The sequence below is a fragment of the Saccostrea echinata genome, unplaced genomic scaffold, assembly GCF_033153115.1.
Source record: "Saccostrea echinata isolate AGI-Se365-2 ecotype Australia unplaced genomic scaffold, CSIRO_AGI_Sech_v1 ptg000013l, whole genome shotgun sequence".
Classification (NCBI taxonomy): domain Eukaryota; kingdom Metazoa; phylum Mollusca; class Bivalvia; order Ostreida; family Ostreidae; genus Saccostrea; species Saccostrea echinata.
In genome coordinates this window covers 6,018,987-6,035,130 of record NW_026889762.1, presented here as the reverse complement: position 1 = coordinate 6,035,130, position 16,144 = coordinate 6,018,987, and the positions used below count along the sequence as shown (strand labels likewise).

Here is a 16,144-nt window from a genome sequence, read left to right as displayed (position 1 = left end):
CAAATTTAAAGAGGCTACTTTAATCAAGCATTAATCACAACATTCCTACGTAAACATACAAATAAAGAATGATGAGCACATTTATATAGCTATCCACAAACATTTTTTTATCGTCCATTGATATTTAGAAAACGATCCATTCAGTAGCCGATGTGATGCATTGTTACACTATTGTTAAATTCTTAATATGTTTCTGAGTAAAATATTTTTATTGGCTCATTGAATAACCATTAAATATGTAACTGAGTGAATAAAATCAAGGATCCAGGAATTGTTCCTTGGGAAGGGACTAAAAAGAGATTAAAAAAACAAGACCAAAAGAAAAACAATAAAACAAACAACAAACAAAAGCAAACAAAAAACAACAATGCCTGAACCACCAAAAAAAAATTTTGTGGACAAAAGTTTTCTGTTCTCGTGAACATTCTGCTTTCCTATATGTTAGGAGGGGCTTTGTGTTGTTTTTACGGGGAGGGGGGAGAGGGGGGTCATTGTGCTTCGCACTCGTAAAAATATCAATAAATTTTGTCCCACTCGTGAAATAAACTCCATATCCAGCTATAAAAAAAAAAAACATAGAATTTCTATTTATTCAATGAATAATTAAATTACATATTAGATATTTGACGTGAGGTTCTCTGACTGATACATTCCTATTCTCTTTTAGATCATTGTGAAGATTTCATTCTTTGGTGACTAGCAGATACGCAGCTATGTTAAGGCTGTCTGAAGGCTTAATATGCATAAGATTTATACTATTTTATTTTGAGCTATGTTTTGATTTCAATTTGTTATCTATGTATACATACACAGTTAAGTTGTAAAATGAGTTGAATAAGGTATTATGAAAAAGCATTTTTATGATGTCACATGACTGTGTTGATCACGTGACGGACACTTATAAATTTTCTTAAATGTTGCCAAAAAAGCGCATCGGCACAAGTGAAAAACAAAATTATTGTGAACGGCTTTTTACATAAATCAATTAAACGTATTCTTGGGTATATATAAAGTGCTGGGGGCAAGTCTGAATTTTATTTCTTAAGAAAATATTTCACGAGAAATTCAACTTACCCACACACAAGGGGTCATTTTCCACACTTCATCGCAATTTACACAAAATGGGACAAATAACATACAATCCCCAAGCAAAATTCAGTTAGAGGACATATTTCTCTAGTAGATTCACACAGAATATCTTCAATTAATCCTTTTTATTCACTTGTGTCAGTCTTATATATATAAGATTTTAGAATTCTAACTCTGTCTACGGACGTGTAAGGGGCGCATTTCACATTCTTTTCTGTAATTATTTGAATACGTACACGTTAGACAAGAAAAAGGAATAAAGATATTATACTGCTAATATTCACCATCAAAACAGCCTTAAAACAACGATCCAGACACATGAATTAAACATCAACGTAAAAAAAATTCTACATGTGATGTGAAAGGAATGTAAAAGTTATGACACTTTCCCCTTCAAGTCTGCTCAAATTTGCAGTGACTTGACGTCATATGCCGTTATGACGTCATATCTAGGTAGTTCAGAGAAGCTGATACACTGTGATATTCTTCGGACAGCCTTATCCTAGTCGCGTAAAACTGTAAAGCATATAAACTTCACATTACATTTTGCAATAACAACATTTTTCAAATCAATTGATGAAAGGGGGGGGGGAGAACAAAATGTCATCGCCTAAAAAAATTTCTGACACATTATTTAAGTATGCGAACCCCAAACTCAACAACACACCTTCAAAGCCAAAAAAATACGTAAGAAAGCCCTCCATACTGATTCTTCTTTTTCCTTAGGCTTGGAGGCCGGGTTGCTGCTAAAGGAAGAGCCTCTGCAAGAACTACTTATTGATGATACTTGTACAAAAAGGGCGCCGGAAAGAAAAATACAAAGAGAAATGGTGAGATATTTTCGCTGGCATTAAACCTGAAAAATATTGCAATTGCCTTGCATCATTATGTCTCTGAAACTACCTTTTATCCATTTTGGCTCTCCAAAGCTTCAAATCTTAGTGAACTACAATCAGCTATGAGTAATATCTACGTCAGACATCACTACATTAAATCAAGATAGGAGAGGACCAGTAAGTCAATTACAGAATATTTGTGTAAAATGAATGATTAGTTGAAATGAACATATAAATAATGTAAATTAGGTTTAAAATTCACAGGGATCGGATCTGACACTTTCATCTATGCATAGTTTTCATGAAGTACAAATGCACTTCATGAGGAATACCTGTGTAAAAAAGAATGAGGACATTCCTAACAAAAATACTCTGTAGTTTAATATAGCTTTTTATTTTATGAAAGCTTTTACCATAGTAAATCAAAGCTTTACTTTAGGATATGAAATTATTTTTAATAAGTATAACATATGTCATATTTTGTGTTCCCAATTCATACATGCTCCTTTTTTATGTTAAATTGAAATATTACTTACATATTCACATGTCATTTTCAAATTTTACATCATTGTTATTGAATTAAAGAGATTCAAAGATTCAAAATCCCCAAAAAGTAGAGAAAGTTTTGATAGTAAATCAAAGTATCAAAGTATTTACTATAGTTTATAATAGTTAACATATTACATTTTTGTAATGGATACCTTAATTAGCTTATATATTTCTTAAATGAATGCGCTTTTTATCAGCAGACGAATAAAGAAAGCAAACTTTTGAAAATAAAAACAATTGTTGATGAATTGGCACAGAAAGGAATATTCCAAAGGCTCCAAAATATACGAACATTCATTGTATTTTATGCTCATAATTCTAATATTTCGTCTTTTGAATGGAGGAAAAATTCTTGTGTATATAATGTAAATGTTCCAAGTTAACCTACAAAAAAGAAATTTAAAATCCTTACTAGTTAAATAAATATTGATGAAGTTAAAAAAAACTGTGGGTTTTCTTTTATTTTTGCAGCTACAGTGCAGGAAACTAATTTTGTTACAGCATCGATTCTGATTTGAATGCTTCCTTTGCTTGCTGATTTGAATGCTTCCTTTGCTTGCTGATTTAATGCTAGTAATCCTTATCCTGATGCTGTTTTATAATTAGGTCAATGCTACCGGAAGCAGCATCATGCTACCGGAAGTAGATAATGAACTTCAGCATTGCCGTTTAAAGCAATGAAGTGCCTTTTACAATTATTTGATCATAATATCTCACTATGTATCAATAATGTAAATACTTTAACCAATATTCTTTCTTTCTTTTTTAATTTTTTACTGAATTAAAACTCATTGATTTTCTGATGCTAGTAGGATAATGCTGGTTTTATGTAGGTCAGTGCTGGTTTTATCCTATGCTTGCTGATGCTGATCCTGGTAATGCTGTTTTTTAAATGCTGATCCTGATGCTAGCTCGATCCTGATGCTACTAATGCTTATGCTGATGCTGGTTTATGTAACAAAATTAGTTCCCTGCACTGTATATACTATAAATCCATTCATGAAATATCATTTGGTGTTTTTTTTTTCAGAATAAGCCACGATCGCCGTTGGACGTAACACCTCTTCATATAGGGCTGGAGGATGCCGAGGGAAATCTCTGTGTAATTATTGCAAGGGACAGCAAAATTCCATGTGAAAATAAACAGGTTTGGTTCTTTTAAATAAGATTTTATGTAATGAAGTTTCATAAAAAGAGTCGCAAACATTACTGACGCATTATTCTTTTTAAAAGTGTAATAAACTTAATCTACAATGTAAATTTTAACTTGAGGGCATTTTGAGAATGCTGTTCTAGGCCAATTATAGAAATGAATTTATAAAGTTATCTTTATGTATACATTACATGTATATTATTCGTGCTGGCCTTTGTTGGCTTTTTTTGTAAACAACATCTACATCTCTGGTCTCATTCTCATGCACAGATATTTTTTTTTAAATCTTGGTGCAAACTGTTGATAATATCGAAAATATATCAAAACAGGTTGGTGAAGGCAGAAGAAAAAAAAAATTCGTCTTTTGCATTTTAGTTTACCTGAGCTGAAAGCTCATGTGAACTTTTCTGATCACATTCTGTACGTCTGTTTCTCTCCGTCTGTCTAAAAAGTTTTCATATTTTTTTTTTTTTACTTCTTCTCCAGAACCACATGCAACAAGGCATTGTCAGCAATCGGCGACCAAAGTTTTACATGAAATATGGCGAAAACAATGGTCATTCTCAAAAATCTATTTAAACAATGCAAATTATGAGCATAGCCAACATGAACCTCTGAAAATAGAGGTTGGATGGGGTGTCATGAGAAGTAAGCATTTCATGCCAACCGGTCCTACCCTCCTGTGCTCCTTTTTGTTCCTATGTATCAATTCAACTGGGAGACAAACTATATAGGCAGATGATAATGGCATATTTCTACATAAATAAGAAATGTTAACGATAGAAAATTTGAAGTTATCACATTTATCATAAAGATTAGTTGTCAGTTTGCCACAAATGTCTGTCTTAAGTTAAACACCCAAATATAAAGCTGTTGTGTCAGACGCTGATCTTTTACTTCGAATTCAATGGGATATACAGAGGAATACAAAGAAAAAATATTAAAAAAATCTTCTCAAGAAAATCAAGGCAATGATTAGTAGTATTTAAATGGAAGCATCCACAGGTTATGTAAATTAAATTTTGTCCAATTCATTATCCCTGTTTGTTGGTTTGGGTCATAATACTGGTAAGTCATCAAAGAACATAGGAAAAATATAGGAAATTTCCTGCTGGAGAGCAAATATGCCCTATTGATTCAGGCGAGTGATGTAACCCATGAGTCTCTTGTTATTTAACGTTATATAACAACCAAAATCAAGGGACATATTTTGACAATAAATCCAAATGATTTGAATAAAATGAAGCATTAGGCGCTACAGACCCTGTGAGAAATGAAGAGGGAGAGTAATTTTGAGTAACTTTCCCGACGTTTTTTTTTTTTTTTTTTTTTTTTTTTTTTTTTTTTTTTGACGTACCATTTTGTTACGAGTGTTGATAAACATGTTGATTTAAAATTCCATTTAATCCAGTGGAATGAAAACTTCACACAATGGCAAAAAAAATTTTACTTTTCAAAATGTATTGCTCTTAAATGTTGTAAAAATAATATGATGAAGAGCTATATTGTCTACAAATTTTGTAATGACCCCCGTATATATCTCTGATGTTTTAGAAGTTCACTTGTATTGATGACAAACAGAACAGCGTAGATGTCAATGTTTATAAAGGATGTTTAAAGGAAGCCAGACGAAACCACTTCTTAGGACAAATTCAAGTTGTATGTAAATTTTTGCATACTATTAACATTTAATTGCGGTACTGGTTTTAATTGAAATGATTTCTTGATGTGTGTGACCATTTACTAAATGTATCTTAAATACTTTTATCATTTGTTTGTCTTCTGAAATATTTTAGTTCTAATTTTGATTTAGGAATATTGGTTAAATTATTAAGATTGACAAGGAAGAATATGGATCCAGCATAATTATATGTTTTCTACTTCATAGAGAAATATTTTGCCTTCCTCTCGTGGAAAGGATTGGATAGAAGTTACCATTGCCATTAATATCGACGGAATAATAACTGTCATAGTATATTTTGACCCAGGTGTTAAGGGACTTCACTTTTATTTCTGTAAGTACAATACATATCCCAATACAAGGCTCAATACAACATGTAACATCCAATTCTCCAGTAACAGTATTTTTTTTTTCACGGACAGACTGCTACATGCAGAGTCCGATTGGAAAAGGATTTTCTTTGAAGGAAACGATTTTTTAAATGAAAAACTAAAACTGTTATTACCATTTTATTGACAATTTAAAATTGAACGCAGTGCGTTAATAGTTAAGTAAGATCCAAAAAGTTATGTTGTATTTTTATACCGACCATCCAACTTCACCAGAGAGAAGTTCACTATGTGCCTTTCTTTCGATTGAATTTTAGGCATTACGTTTTGGGTAAGAAACTTGAAAATGCTTATAAATTTGTGTTGGCATAAGACTATTTGCCTTGTCAACCATGTCTCGCTGATAGAGTAGATCGTGTATTTTCTGAAATTTTTGTAAAGTATTTATTTTTCAAAAAGACTTTAAAATTTATTATGAGGAAATGCATAATTATGAGAAAAGACACTGAATCCATTCAGAATGTATGATGAAGCTAAAGAGGAAAAGATTAGAAAAAATTCGTTTTTTCTATATTCAACACAATTGACAACTTCTCAATGTATAAAGTTGAGCTGTTTTAATGCACAATAGTAGAAATACTAAAAAAAATTATTCTTAAGGACCAGAGCTTTGTTTTGCGTATTAATTACAAGACAAACCTGAAACACACAGATGAATATAGTATCATTACAAAGTGTGGGCATTAACTGGTCATGAGATGTGGTCACATTTAATAACCTGTGACCTTGGGAAAACTTAGAAAAAATAGATTTTTTTCTGCATGTTCATGTTATAGAGAAATATCGATCGCAAATGTTTGCTATTTTCTCATGATCATCAAAACAAGTTAGTAACATTTATTTTGAGAAATCTAACAAAATTGAGTGTCAATATTATAGATTTATTGCATGATAATAATTGAGATATAAAGATTAATCAGCCGAGAAAATAATTTCCTGAGTGCAAAGCCCGAGGAAAATGAAAATTTCCTTGGCTTATAAATCTTCAGATCTCAAAAATAAGTACAAAAATGATAATTATAACGAAATAATCCAAGAATAGACATTAACATTCCAATTCAGTGCACCTCAAATATTCACTTTCAATTTGAAAGTTCGTTAAACACCTTACCGCAGAATTTTGTCTTTGGGGATTTTTTACTCACTGAGAACTGTGAACCTGCAAGCGGCAGAATGCGACTGGTAGTCTTGGGGAAAAAGATATTCCAGACAGAAAAACATGATGGGGTTTCTAAAGGAGTGGGATAAGTTATTTATTTCCAAGACATACGACCCTTTATTCTCGTTGTCAAGTGAATGTCTAGACCAATTGCAATCAAATAGTGCGTTTTATAAAATTATCAAAATAATGTAGAAGGTGAAGAAAACGAACAGTGACCAACCTCATAAATCCAGTAAACAAATCTAATCGTGAACAGGTCAAAAACACAACCTATGGAAACACCAGAGGTGGGATCAGGTGCCTAGGAGGAGTAAGTATCCCATGTTGAGCGGTTAAACCCGCCTTATGTATTGATCAGATATACGTTGAAGTCGGAAGTCAAATTTAGTATTTAAAAAGATATTTGTCTCTATAATCATATATCTAAATTCTTAGAAATATAAATTATATACATTTTTCAAATTGATGTTACGAAGACAATAATTCTCTAAAATGTTTTAGTCTTAGTCATAAGTTCTTTTGTAAAACGGGGCCCTGGTTTCCAAGACTACATAGATATTGTTAATGAGGAACTCCAGCATTTTTTAAAATAATTTAATATCAACTTCAGAGTACTATAGACGTACTTTTTTCCTCGTGGGATTAATTAACGCTATGTACGCGGTCTCATATATTTTCTGCGAAATTTTGTCACAGCTTACTTGAATTGCATTTAAGGCATACAAAGGCAATCAAAGAAATTCGCGTACTCACAGATATTGTGATTTCGCGGAATTTTGACCCGTGGAAAAAGTATGTAGAATCAGATTGATTTTTTACAAAGTAAATTTATAGATGACCAGTCACAAGATTTATGACTTTATGATATTTTTGACTTCCATGGTTGTATAAAACGTAGAAAAGTCATTTGTTTTGATGCTATTGATGTTTAAATAGTTTTGGTATTTTAATTTCCTCAAACGTTCTTTTTTAAATTTTTTTAGAATCGACATTTGATTTACACCACTTTTTGAAATGTTGTAGCACAATAAGTCTGTAATTTCTCCTTCAGTTAATATTTTGGTGAAGAATAAGGATAGAGACTTGGTGGAAATTTACTGGACCCTGCACTATATCTTTGTTTATAATGATTCTTATGAAGTTTTTGAATCCAGCATAGGTGCTGTAAATGAAATTTACTTGTTAAAATGTTAAAATTTTTAAAACTGAAGGCGATTTTGAAGAATTTCATCTTTTTAAAAGGAGACTCTGAGTTTAGGTGTGATTATCAGATGTCGAATTAAAACAGAGTTCTTCTAAGATGCAGCTTTCCAAAAAAGACTATATTGTTACAAGTTTATCAGTTGACAAAACATATTTTTATGGAACCCTCCTAATTCTTTTATCACTTCTACTGAAAACGGAAGGATAGACAGTTTGCATTTTGTCCTTTTATTGTCTTAGTCCGATTCTTTAATATATATCCAAAACGCTTTCTGATTCTGACAGAGTATCAGAGTCTTTCCCTTCATATGAGGGAGACAGGGAGATTTATCAGCTGCAAAGCCTGAGTGGAAAAAGATTTTCCTTGGGTGAATAAATCATATTTCAAAAATAACTTGCAATGAATAGTTTATTATAACGAATCACCATCACGGTAGCCAAGTCGGTAGAGCACTTGCTCCGTGATCGGAAGTTCGTGGGCTCAAACTCGATAAAAAATATAGGTATCGATTGTTTCTTCGGCAAGTGCTATGCATTTTGAAATGTAAGTTGCGGGTCTTTCAGATAAGACCTTAAAAACCGAGGCCCGGTGTCACAGCAGGCGTTGGCACGATAAAAATCCCTCACTGTTTAATGGCCCTGAGTGCCGAGTAAGGGTCCAAATTTGACGCCCTTCACCGGTATATGGTGACGTCTTCATATGAGTGCAATTCTCGAACGGGACGTAAAATAACATACAATCAATCAAGCAATCAATAACCAACGCGGCTAGGATACGGCTGTCCGTAAAATATCAAACTGTTCCAACTAAAGTAACTTCTCTGAACTACATGTACCTAGATATGTCGTCATAATAGCATATGTCACTGCATACTTGACGGGGAAAGTGACATAACTTTAACATTCCTTTAAGGTCAAGATCTAGTAAATGAGTTTGACTGTGTTTTTGGTACTATATCCATTATGACGTCATAATTGATTTAAACTTAATTTTTTCCCGTACTTTACAGCTATAACAGAATTATGTAGAAAATGACGCATTCATGGAATTCAATTTGAAACCATGTAAAAAGGAACCCCGATACCTATATTCAGTTTAATATTATTTTAAAGTAGAGGTCAAAAAGATATGAATAATCGTTTTCTGAGAGTCTGTAGGCAATATAGACACATTTCCTATGTCTGAGATGGAGAAAACTCTTATTTTTACACCTGATTTTCTTCATTTTTCATTGAAAAGGGCAGTTTAAAATATGTTTTTCCATTGAGTTTATCTTAAAAATATGTTACGATACACCTTAATTTATTAAGCTATAATTGTAAAAGATTATTAAAGGAATTCGTTTCTCAAATTTGAGAAATCTGTAGGCACTCTTCATTTACTAGATCTTGACCTTAACATGACATGCAAGGATTTTTTAGCGTTGTTGTTTGATTCAAGTGTCTGCATTGTTCTTTACGCTGAAGTGTGATGTTATGATGTTGAACCTTTGCAATTGAATATCATTATTCCTTTAACTTGTCCGATATACATATATTCAAACAATAACAAAAAATTGAATGTGAAACACCCCCCCCCCCCGACTTACACGTCCGAGAACAGAGTTAGAATTTAAAAATCGTGTATATATTTGACTGGCACAAGTGATTAATAAGGATACATTGAAGATATTCTGTGTGAATCTACTAGAGAAGTATGTCCTCTAACTGAATTTTGCTGGGGGATCGTACGAAATTTATCCTATTTTGTATAAATTGCGAAAAAAGGTGAAAAATGTCCCCTTGTATGTAGGCAAGTTGAATTTCCCGTGGAATATTTTCACAAGAAGTAACTTTCCCCCAGCACTTTATATGTACCAAAGATCATGATGAATTGACTTATGTGAAATATATGGAGATAACGAACAGTATTCAAGCTCAAAAGTCCATTATACAATACAAAATAGGAGCAGAGCAAACACGGACCTCCAAACATCAGAGGTGGGATCAGGTGCCATGGAGGAGTGAGCATCCCCTGCCGACCGGTCACACCCGCCGTGTGCTCCTTGTCATGATCGGGAAATAACGGAAAAATTCGTCGACAATTCAGTGTGTAAATAATGGCCTAACAATTAGTATGAAAAACGTCAGTCAGCATTTGACTCAATGATAAATTGTATTTGCTGACAAGGTCATTGTATCGACCATAGAACTTACGAAATGATGACTTTAAACGAGACAGCTGATATTCTTGTTTCATCAACTTATTTGTCAATAATTTACCTCGTTTTAGAAATTGTACATACGTAGAGCATGCTCTTGCGTATCGAATTAACTGAGAGATATATACCCCGTATGCAGGTGATGAAGGTATATTGCTGCAAAAGTAAGGGAAGTTGACGATTGAAAAGTTAAAGTCATCACGTTTATCATAAAGCTTGGTTGTTAGATTACCATTAACGTCTTTTTCAAGTAAAATATCCAAATATGAAACAGATGTGTCAGACTCTGTGGTATCTTTTATCTCAAGTTCACCAGGATATATCGTATCGACATAAGAATGAAAATAGCCATTGTTAATTGACAATACGTCGTCGATAGTCGATATATCTAAATGTCGAGTTGAACGCCACAGCAAGTGTTTTCTTCTTTTCACGTACGAGATTTTGGACAAATTCTGCCTCATATGAATACAAAAAAAGGTCAGCTAATAACGGGGCGCAATTGGTACCAATAGGAATTCCAATAGATTGTTGGAAGACCTGGTCTCCAAAAACCACATAGATATTGTCAATCAGAAACTCAAGCATCTTTTTAATGTCAACTTCAGAGTACTTGTGTGTACAATCAGAATGTTTTTTAACAAAATAATTTTTGCAAATGACCAATGACAAGGTAAGTATATTTACGAGTTCCATTTTTATTGAAAAAGCAGCTGTCAAATGATATCAAAAAGCCTGGACTTTAATTTTTCGTGGGGAATGGTTGTGTATAAAGTTGAAAAGTCGTAAGTTTTTAAGCTGTTGATTTTGGTAAAATCTTGTGATTTCAAATTTTCCAAAAGTTCCTTGGAATTATTAAGTATCCACATCTGATTTACACCACTTCTCGAATATATTGTTGCACAGTACTCCTGAAGTTTCTCCTTCACCACTGTTAATATCTTAGTGAGGAGTAAAGATAGAGGCTTGGTTGAACATTTACTGGAACTCACTATGTATCTTTGTTTGTAAGGATTTTTATGAAGTTTCGGAATCCAATATAAATATGGAAATTGTGACAAATTTTTCTTAATAATGTTGGTTTGCACTTGTGCCGATGCGATTTTTTTTTGCATCACTCAGGAATTTATAAGTGTCCGTCACTTGATCAACAAAGTCATGTGACATCACAAAAATGCATTATTATAATACCTGATTACACTCTCATCACAAGTTGACTGCAAATTCATACATAGATTACAAATTGAAATGAAAATCAAGCTTTTTATGAAGTTTCGGAATCCAATATAAATATGGAAATTGTGACAAATTTTTCTTAATAATGTTGGTTTGCACTTGTGCCGATGCGATTTTTTTTGCATCACTCAGGAATTTATAAGTGTCCGTCACTTGATCAACAAAGTCATGTGACATCACAAAAATGCATTATTATAATACCTGATTACACTCTCATCACAAGTTGACTGCAAATTCATACATAGATTACAAATTGAAATGAAAATCAAGCTCAAAATAAAATGTATATTTTAGTGCATATTAAGCGTTCGGACAGCCTTAACATAGCTGCGAATCAATTCAATATTTTTAGAATAAACACATATAAATTTAGTGCCTCTCTAAAATTATGACTTTCAATTAAAAATTTTACAGATGTTCGGCTTTTCTAAGTATTCTTGAATTTCTTGTGTCTAGTAAATAGGAGATTTGTTGAACCTACTAACGGTAGAACGATAATTCCAACAGGAAAACATGAAAGGTTTCCAAAGGAGTGGGATACGATATTTATTTCCGAGAGACACGACGTTTTATTTTCTCTGTCACTTGACTGTTAAGACCAATCAAATATTGCGTGTATTAAAATGAGTTTAATAAAGTATAATAAAATCATTTGTTTTACTACAAGCATATCTCTTTAGAACCCCTTATTGTATACAGATTTTCCTCTGTTTGCATTTTGTTTCATTATGTATTCATATTCTAAATTAATTAAGAAAATTTTATGTTTATGTACAGTAAAGATTAGTAATGCCAAAAGTAGAATGAGTCCAGAAGAAATGGAGCACATGCTAAAGGAAGCTGATGAAGAGAAAAAGAAGACTAGCACTGTCAGCCAGGTAAGAAAATGAACTCTTTGAGTCTATTTGAATATTGTTTTTTCTGTTCCTGTGCTTTGGTCAGAAGCTTTTAGACATTTTCTGATCCTGAATTGGCTTGACAATTTTTAAAATGATTTTTAGTCGACATGAATCACTAAGGTGGCCTATTGCATTCGGTTTTCGTGCGTCGGCCGTTGTAGTCGATTAACATGTGAACATTTTCAGCTTCTTCTCCGGAACAATTTAGCCAATCCAAATCACTTTTAATACTGACGATGATATGATAATTTTTTTTTTATAAGTTTACATAAATGTAACGCGAAGATTGTCAATTATTTGTCACACCAAAAACCTTAAATATCCCCAGCATATTTATAAGAACTATAATCTGTTTTTTTTTTCCATCTTTCTTATTGGAAGATATATTCACTTTTTAACAAAATTGTGTTAAATCTGTTGAATTTCAATCTTTTCATGCTTATAAAACTGCAAATAACAGAGCAAGGAATTCATAACATAAATCAAAAAGTTGTTTTACACTTAACTCCACGGTTAAGAAATATTAACGTAATACAATTTTTTTTTTCAATATATATATAATTATTTATATTACTTATTAATAAATATAAACATTTAAAAAAAAATACAGGTACCAGTCAAAGCAAATTTTGTTAAAAATACAGGTTTTATATTTCCACTATATTTAACAGCCCCGGTAGCCTAGTGGTTAAAGCGTTCGCCCTATAATGCAAAGGCAGTGTGATCGAATCCTGCTGAAGGCGGTTTTTCTCTCTCTTTTTTTTATTTATTTTTTTTTAACTTTTCTTTTTTTTACATTATTTTTGCCAAATTAACAAATGTGTAAACTTGATATTTATAATTTGAGAGAAGAAATCATTATTAAAATAATATTTTACCCATAAAAGCAGTTATATCGACTGCGTAATGGTGACTTAATGGTGGCGTAAAGGTGGTTTAATGGTAGCTTAATGTAGTCTGAACATAAAGCACCTATAAGTTTGGCTTAATGGTGGCTTAATGGTGACTTTAAGATTGTCTAGACGCTACCATTAAGCACCTATAAGCCACCATTAAGCTATCTTTAAGCACCCATTAAGGACTTTGAGATGGCTGAATAATAACTTAATAGTGAGTATTTATTACTTAAAGATAGCTTAAAGGTGGATAATGGTGACTTAAAGACAACCATTAAGCCATCATTAAGGACCTATAAGCAACCATTAAGCCGAGCTTAAAAGAAGTGTTTCATCTTGTGTAAGGAACCGTAGAATTCAAAATTCACAACATCCAATACTGCATTTATCCTCGATTCAAACGAATTAACAGAGGGCATCTGTTTCTCAAAGAGTTCACACAATTAGATAAAAATCTTTGATTGAAGGTTAGTCCATGTGTTGACTAGGTCACCCTCTGCTTCCACTAGATTCTGTGGCTGGAAAAGCTGTCCCACTCTCTGGTCTATCTTATCCCAGACATGCTCTTTAGGGTTGAGACGTGGATGACAAGGGGGCTAACTGAAATTGTCTGTACCTTGCAATATCAAGCCTACAGTACATAACGTCTCCTTATACGCATTCCCCATTCCTCCAGTTTGTTCTGTACAATTTGGACACTGAGGAGACTTCCATGATTTTTTAATGTGTTCCGTGCAGTTTCACATGCAGTTAGGGTCCTCCACAATAGTGATTAATTCTTATATAGTAGTCTTGTTGATGTTTCGTTACACTACGTCTTGGCCATGGAGGAAGGTCTACACTTCCGGTCCCGGTTCCATTGATTTTTCGGATAAACCCTAGGATGATTATGTGGTGTCTGGTAAAAATCTAAAGTTTTTTCTAATAATTGTAAGGATTTGAAGTAAGCTATGATGGTCTTCCTGACAGTATTTTTAAAGGTTGTAAGCAAAATAAACACATACAGTGAGAGAAAATAAACCTCTCGTTAACTACACCCAGCTTGGACTATGTCAACTTTACTTGCACATTTTTGTGCGGACATGCGCCACATTTAATCAATCTTTTTTTCTGTTTTTTTTTTTTTTTTTTTTTTTTTTTTTTTGGTAAACAACTAAAGGTGGAGAACAAACGGAAACAAAAAAAATATGAAAAATACACCGAGAAACATGTGGAACTCGGACTTCATGCTTTTTAACAAGAACGTTCACGGTAGAGTTATTTCACATTCGATCACATTTTTTTGGCCTTGACAGGTAAGCATTGTAAATTGCAGTCAAAATTGTAAGCTACTTATAGAATGATTTAAGGGTTTTTTTAATTTTTAAAATAAAAAAAGTTGGGACTTAGAATTTTTGACAAGTATATATTGAAGACTCATCTCTCTTTTACTCTCCTATTTTCTGCTCCTAGGCATCTAACAGTAAATTAAGTACATAGTTGTTATGAGCAAGGATGCTTTTTACCATATTTTGAACTTGAATGACCAATTTTTCAGGGACTTTGATGCTTATTCAGGGCTCTTTATAAGGAAATGTTTACTTTGAAAGAAGTCATTCCCCTTTGATTATTCACCTAATTTATTACTTATGTGACTGAGAGGTCATCGGTCTGAATGAAAGAATATGCAATAATTTTTCATGAATATTTTATTTTATATTTTAAATAGTCATTGAAATTGTAAATAATAAATGAATATATACGCATTAGATAAGAATATTTTGTACTGTGATTATAACTATAACACCAGGCTATATTAAGGTACTCTGCTGGGTTTACTCTGTGTACATACTATAACTTCATGGTTGTAGTTGTAGTTTCTAATTGAATGAGTGTTTATTTAAAAAAAATAAAACTACACGTATTTTGTGTTTCTGTGCTTCTTTGGTTTAACTTCACTTCTCAACCAATCGGTATAAAAAATGTCAGCCAATATAATTAGCAAAGGTATTGCATAAAACCGATGGTTATCATCAATTAATTTCATATGGAAAAGATACATCATTGTGCACTTATTATTTTATGACAGAATAATACTAATGAGATTGAAATAGCTCGGGAAAATAAATTTTCAAACAAAAAGAATATAATTAAAATGAACTTTGCTAAAGAAATTCAAATGTTATCAAATTGAAGAACAACGATATACCTTTTTTCGTCAAGCTTATTCCAATGACTTCCAGACTGCCTGCTTTGCCGGCAAGTTATGACAAGAAATGTAAGTATGTTTTCCTTGTAAGTAAGAAAAACACAACGGTAAATTCTTTTTTTCATTATTGCGTAGAAAAATTGTTTCGGCAGGAATATTCTTATGTCACCAAAGTTTAATTGAGCTTTTCTGATCGACGAGTGTCTGTTGACCTCCATCTTATTTTAATGTATCGTATGTAAACTTTTAACTTTTTTCATCTTCTCCAGAGCAACAGGGTCCATTAAAAAAAATTACCAGAAAATATATTTTGGGAAATTTAAAAAATATGAATTATATATTCTCAAGAGTAGCAGACCTACTATATTATACTGATATTTAACCATTTCCAGTCATAAAGATTCAAAGTTGTAAAACTAAAATAGGGGATCAGATATTATATGACATTTTATATGACATGTAGCTAAAATCCTTTCAAATTTTCACTATAGCTGCAGGAACATTGTTAATCATATTGATATTCAGTATTTCCATCTAGCATGACTTCAAGATTGTTCAGTTTGGTTAAGACTTGGTCTCTTGGTACTGGGGTAGGGCCACAGTATAGGATAATAATTTCATATGAGAATACAGAGAGATAGAAAAAATTAACCTTCTGATGG

At 32.4% G+C, this 16,144-nt stretch overlaps 2 protein-coding genes across 2 annotated transcripts in view; one reads left to right on the top strand and one right to left on the bottom strand.

The window, feature by feature from the left end:
• The window catches only part of LOC133186203 (protein mono-ADP-ribosyltransferase PARP4-like), a 70,371-nt gene extending 57,862 nt beyond the window's left edge, over window positions 1-12,509 (top strand). The window contains 5 exon segments of the mRNA XM_061321438.1: window positions 1,816-1,919; window positions 3,505-3,621; window positions 5,516-5,642; window positions 12,277-12,377; window positions 12,501-12,509. Of these exon segments, the coding sequence (XP_061177422.1) occupies window positions 1,816-1,919; window positions 3,505-3,621; window positions 5,516-5,642; window positions 12,277-12,377; window positions 12,501-12,509 (458 nt within the window).
• The window catches only part of LOC133186392 (proline-rich transmembrane protein 1-like), a 182,931-nt gene that overhangs the window by 112,752 nt on the left and 54,035 nt on the right, over window positions 1-16,144 (bottom strand). The gene's annotated exons all lie outside the window — the stretch shown is intronic.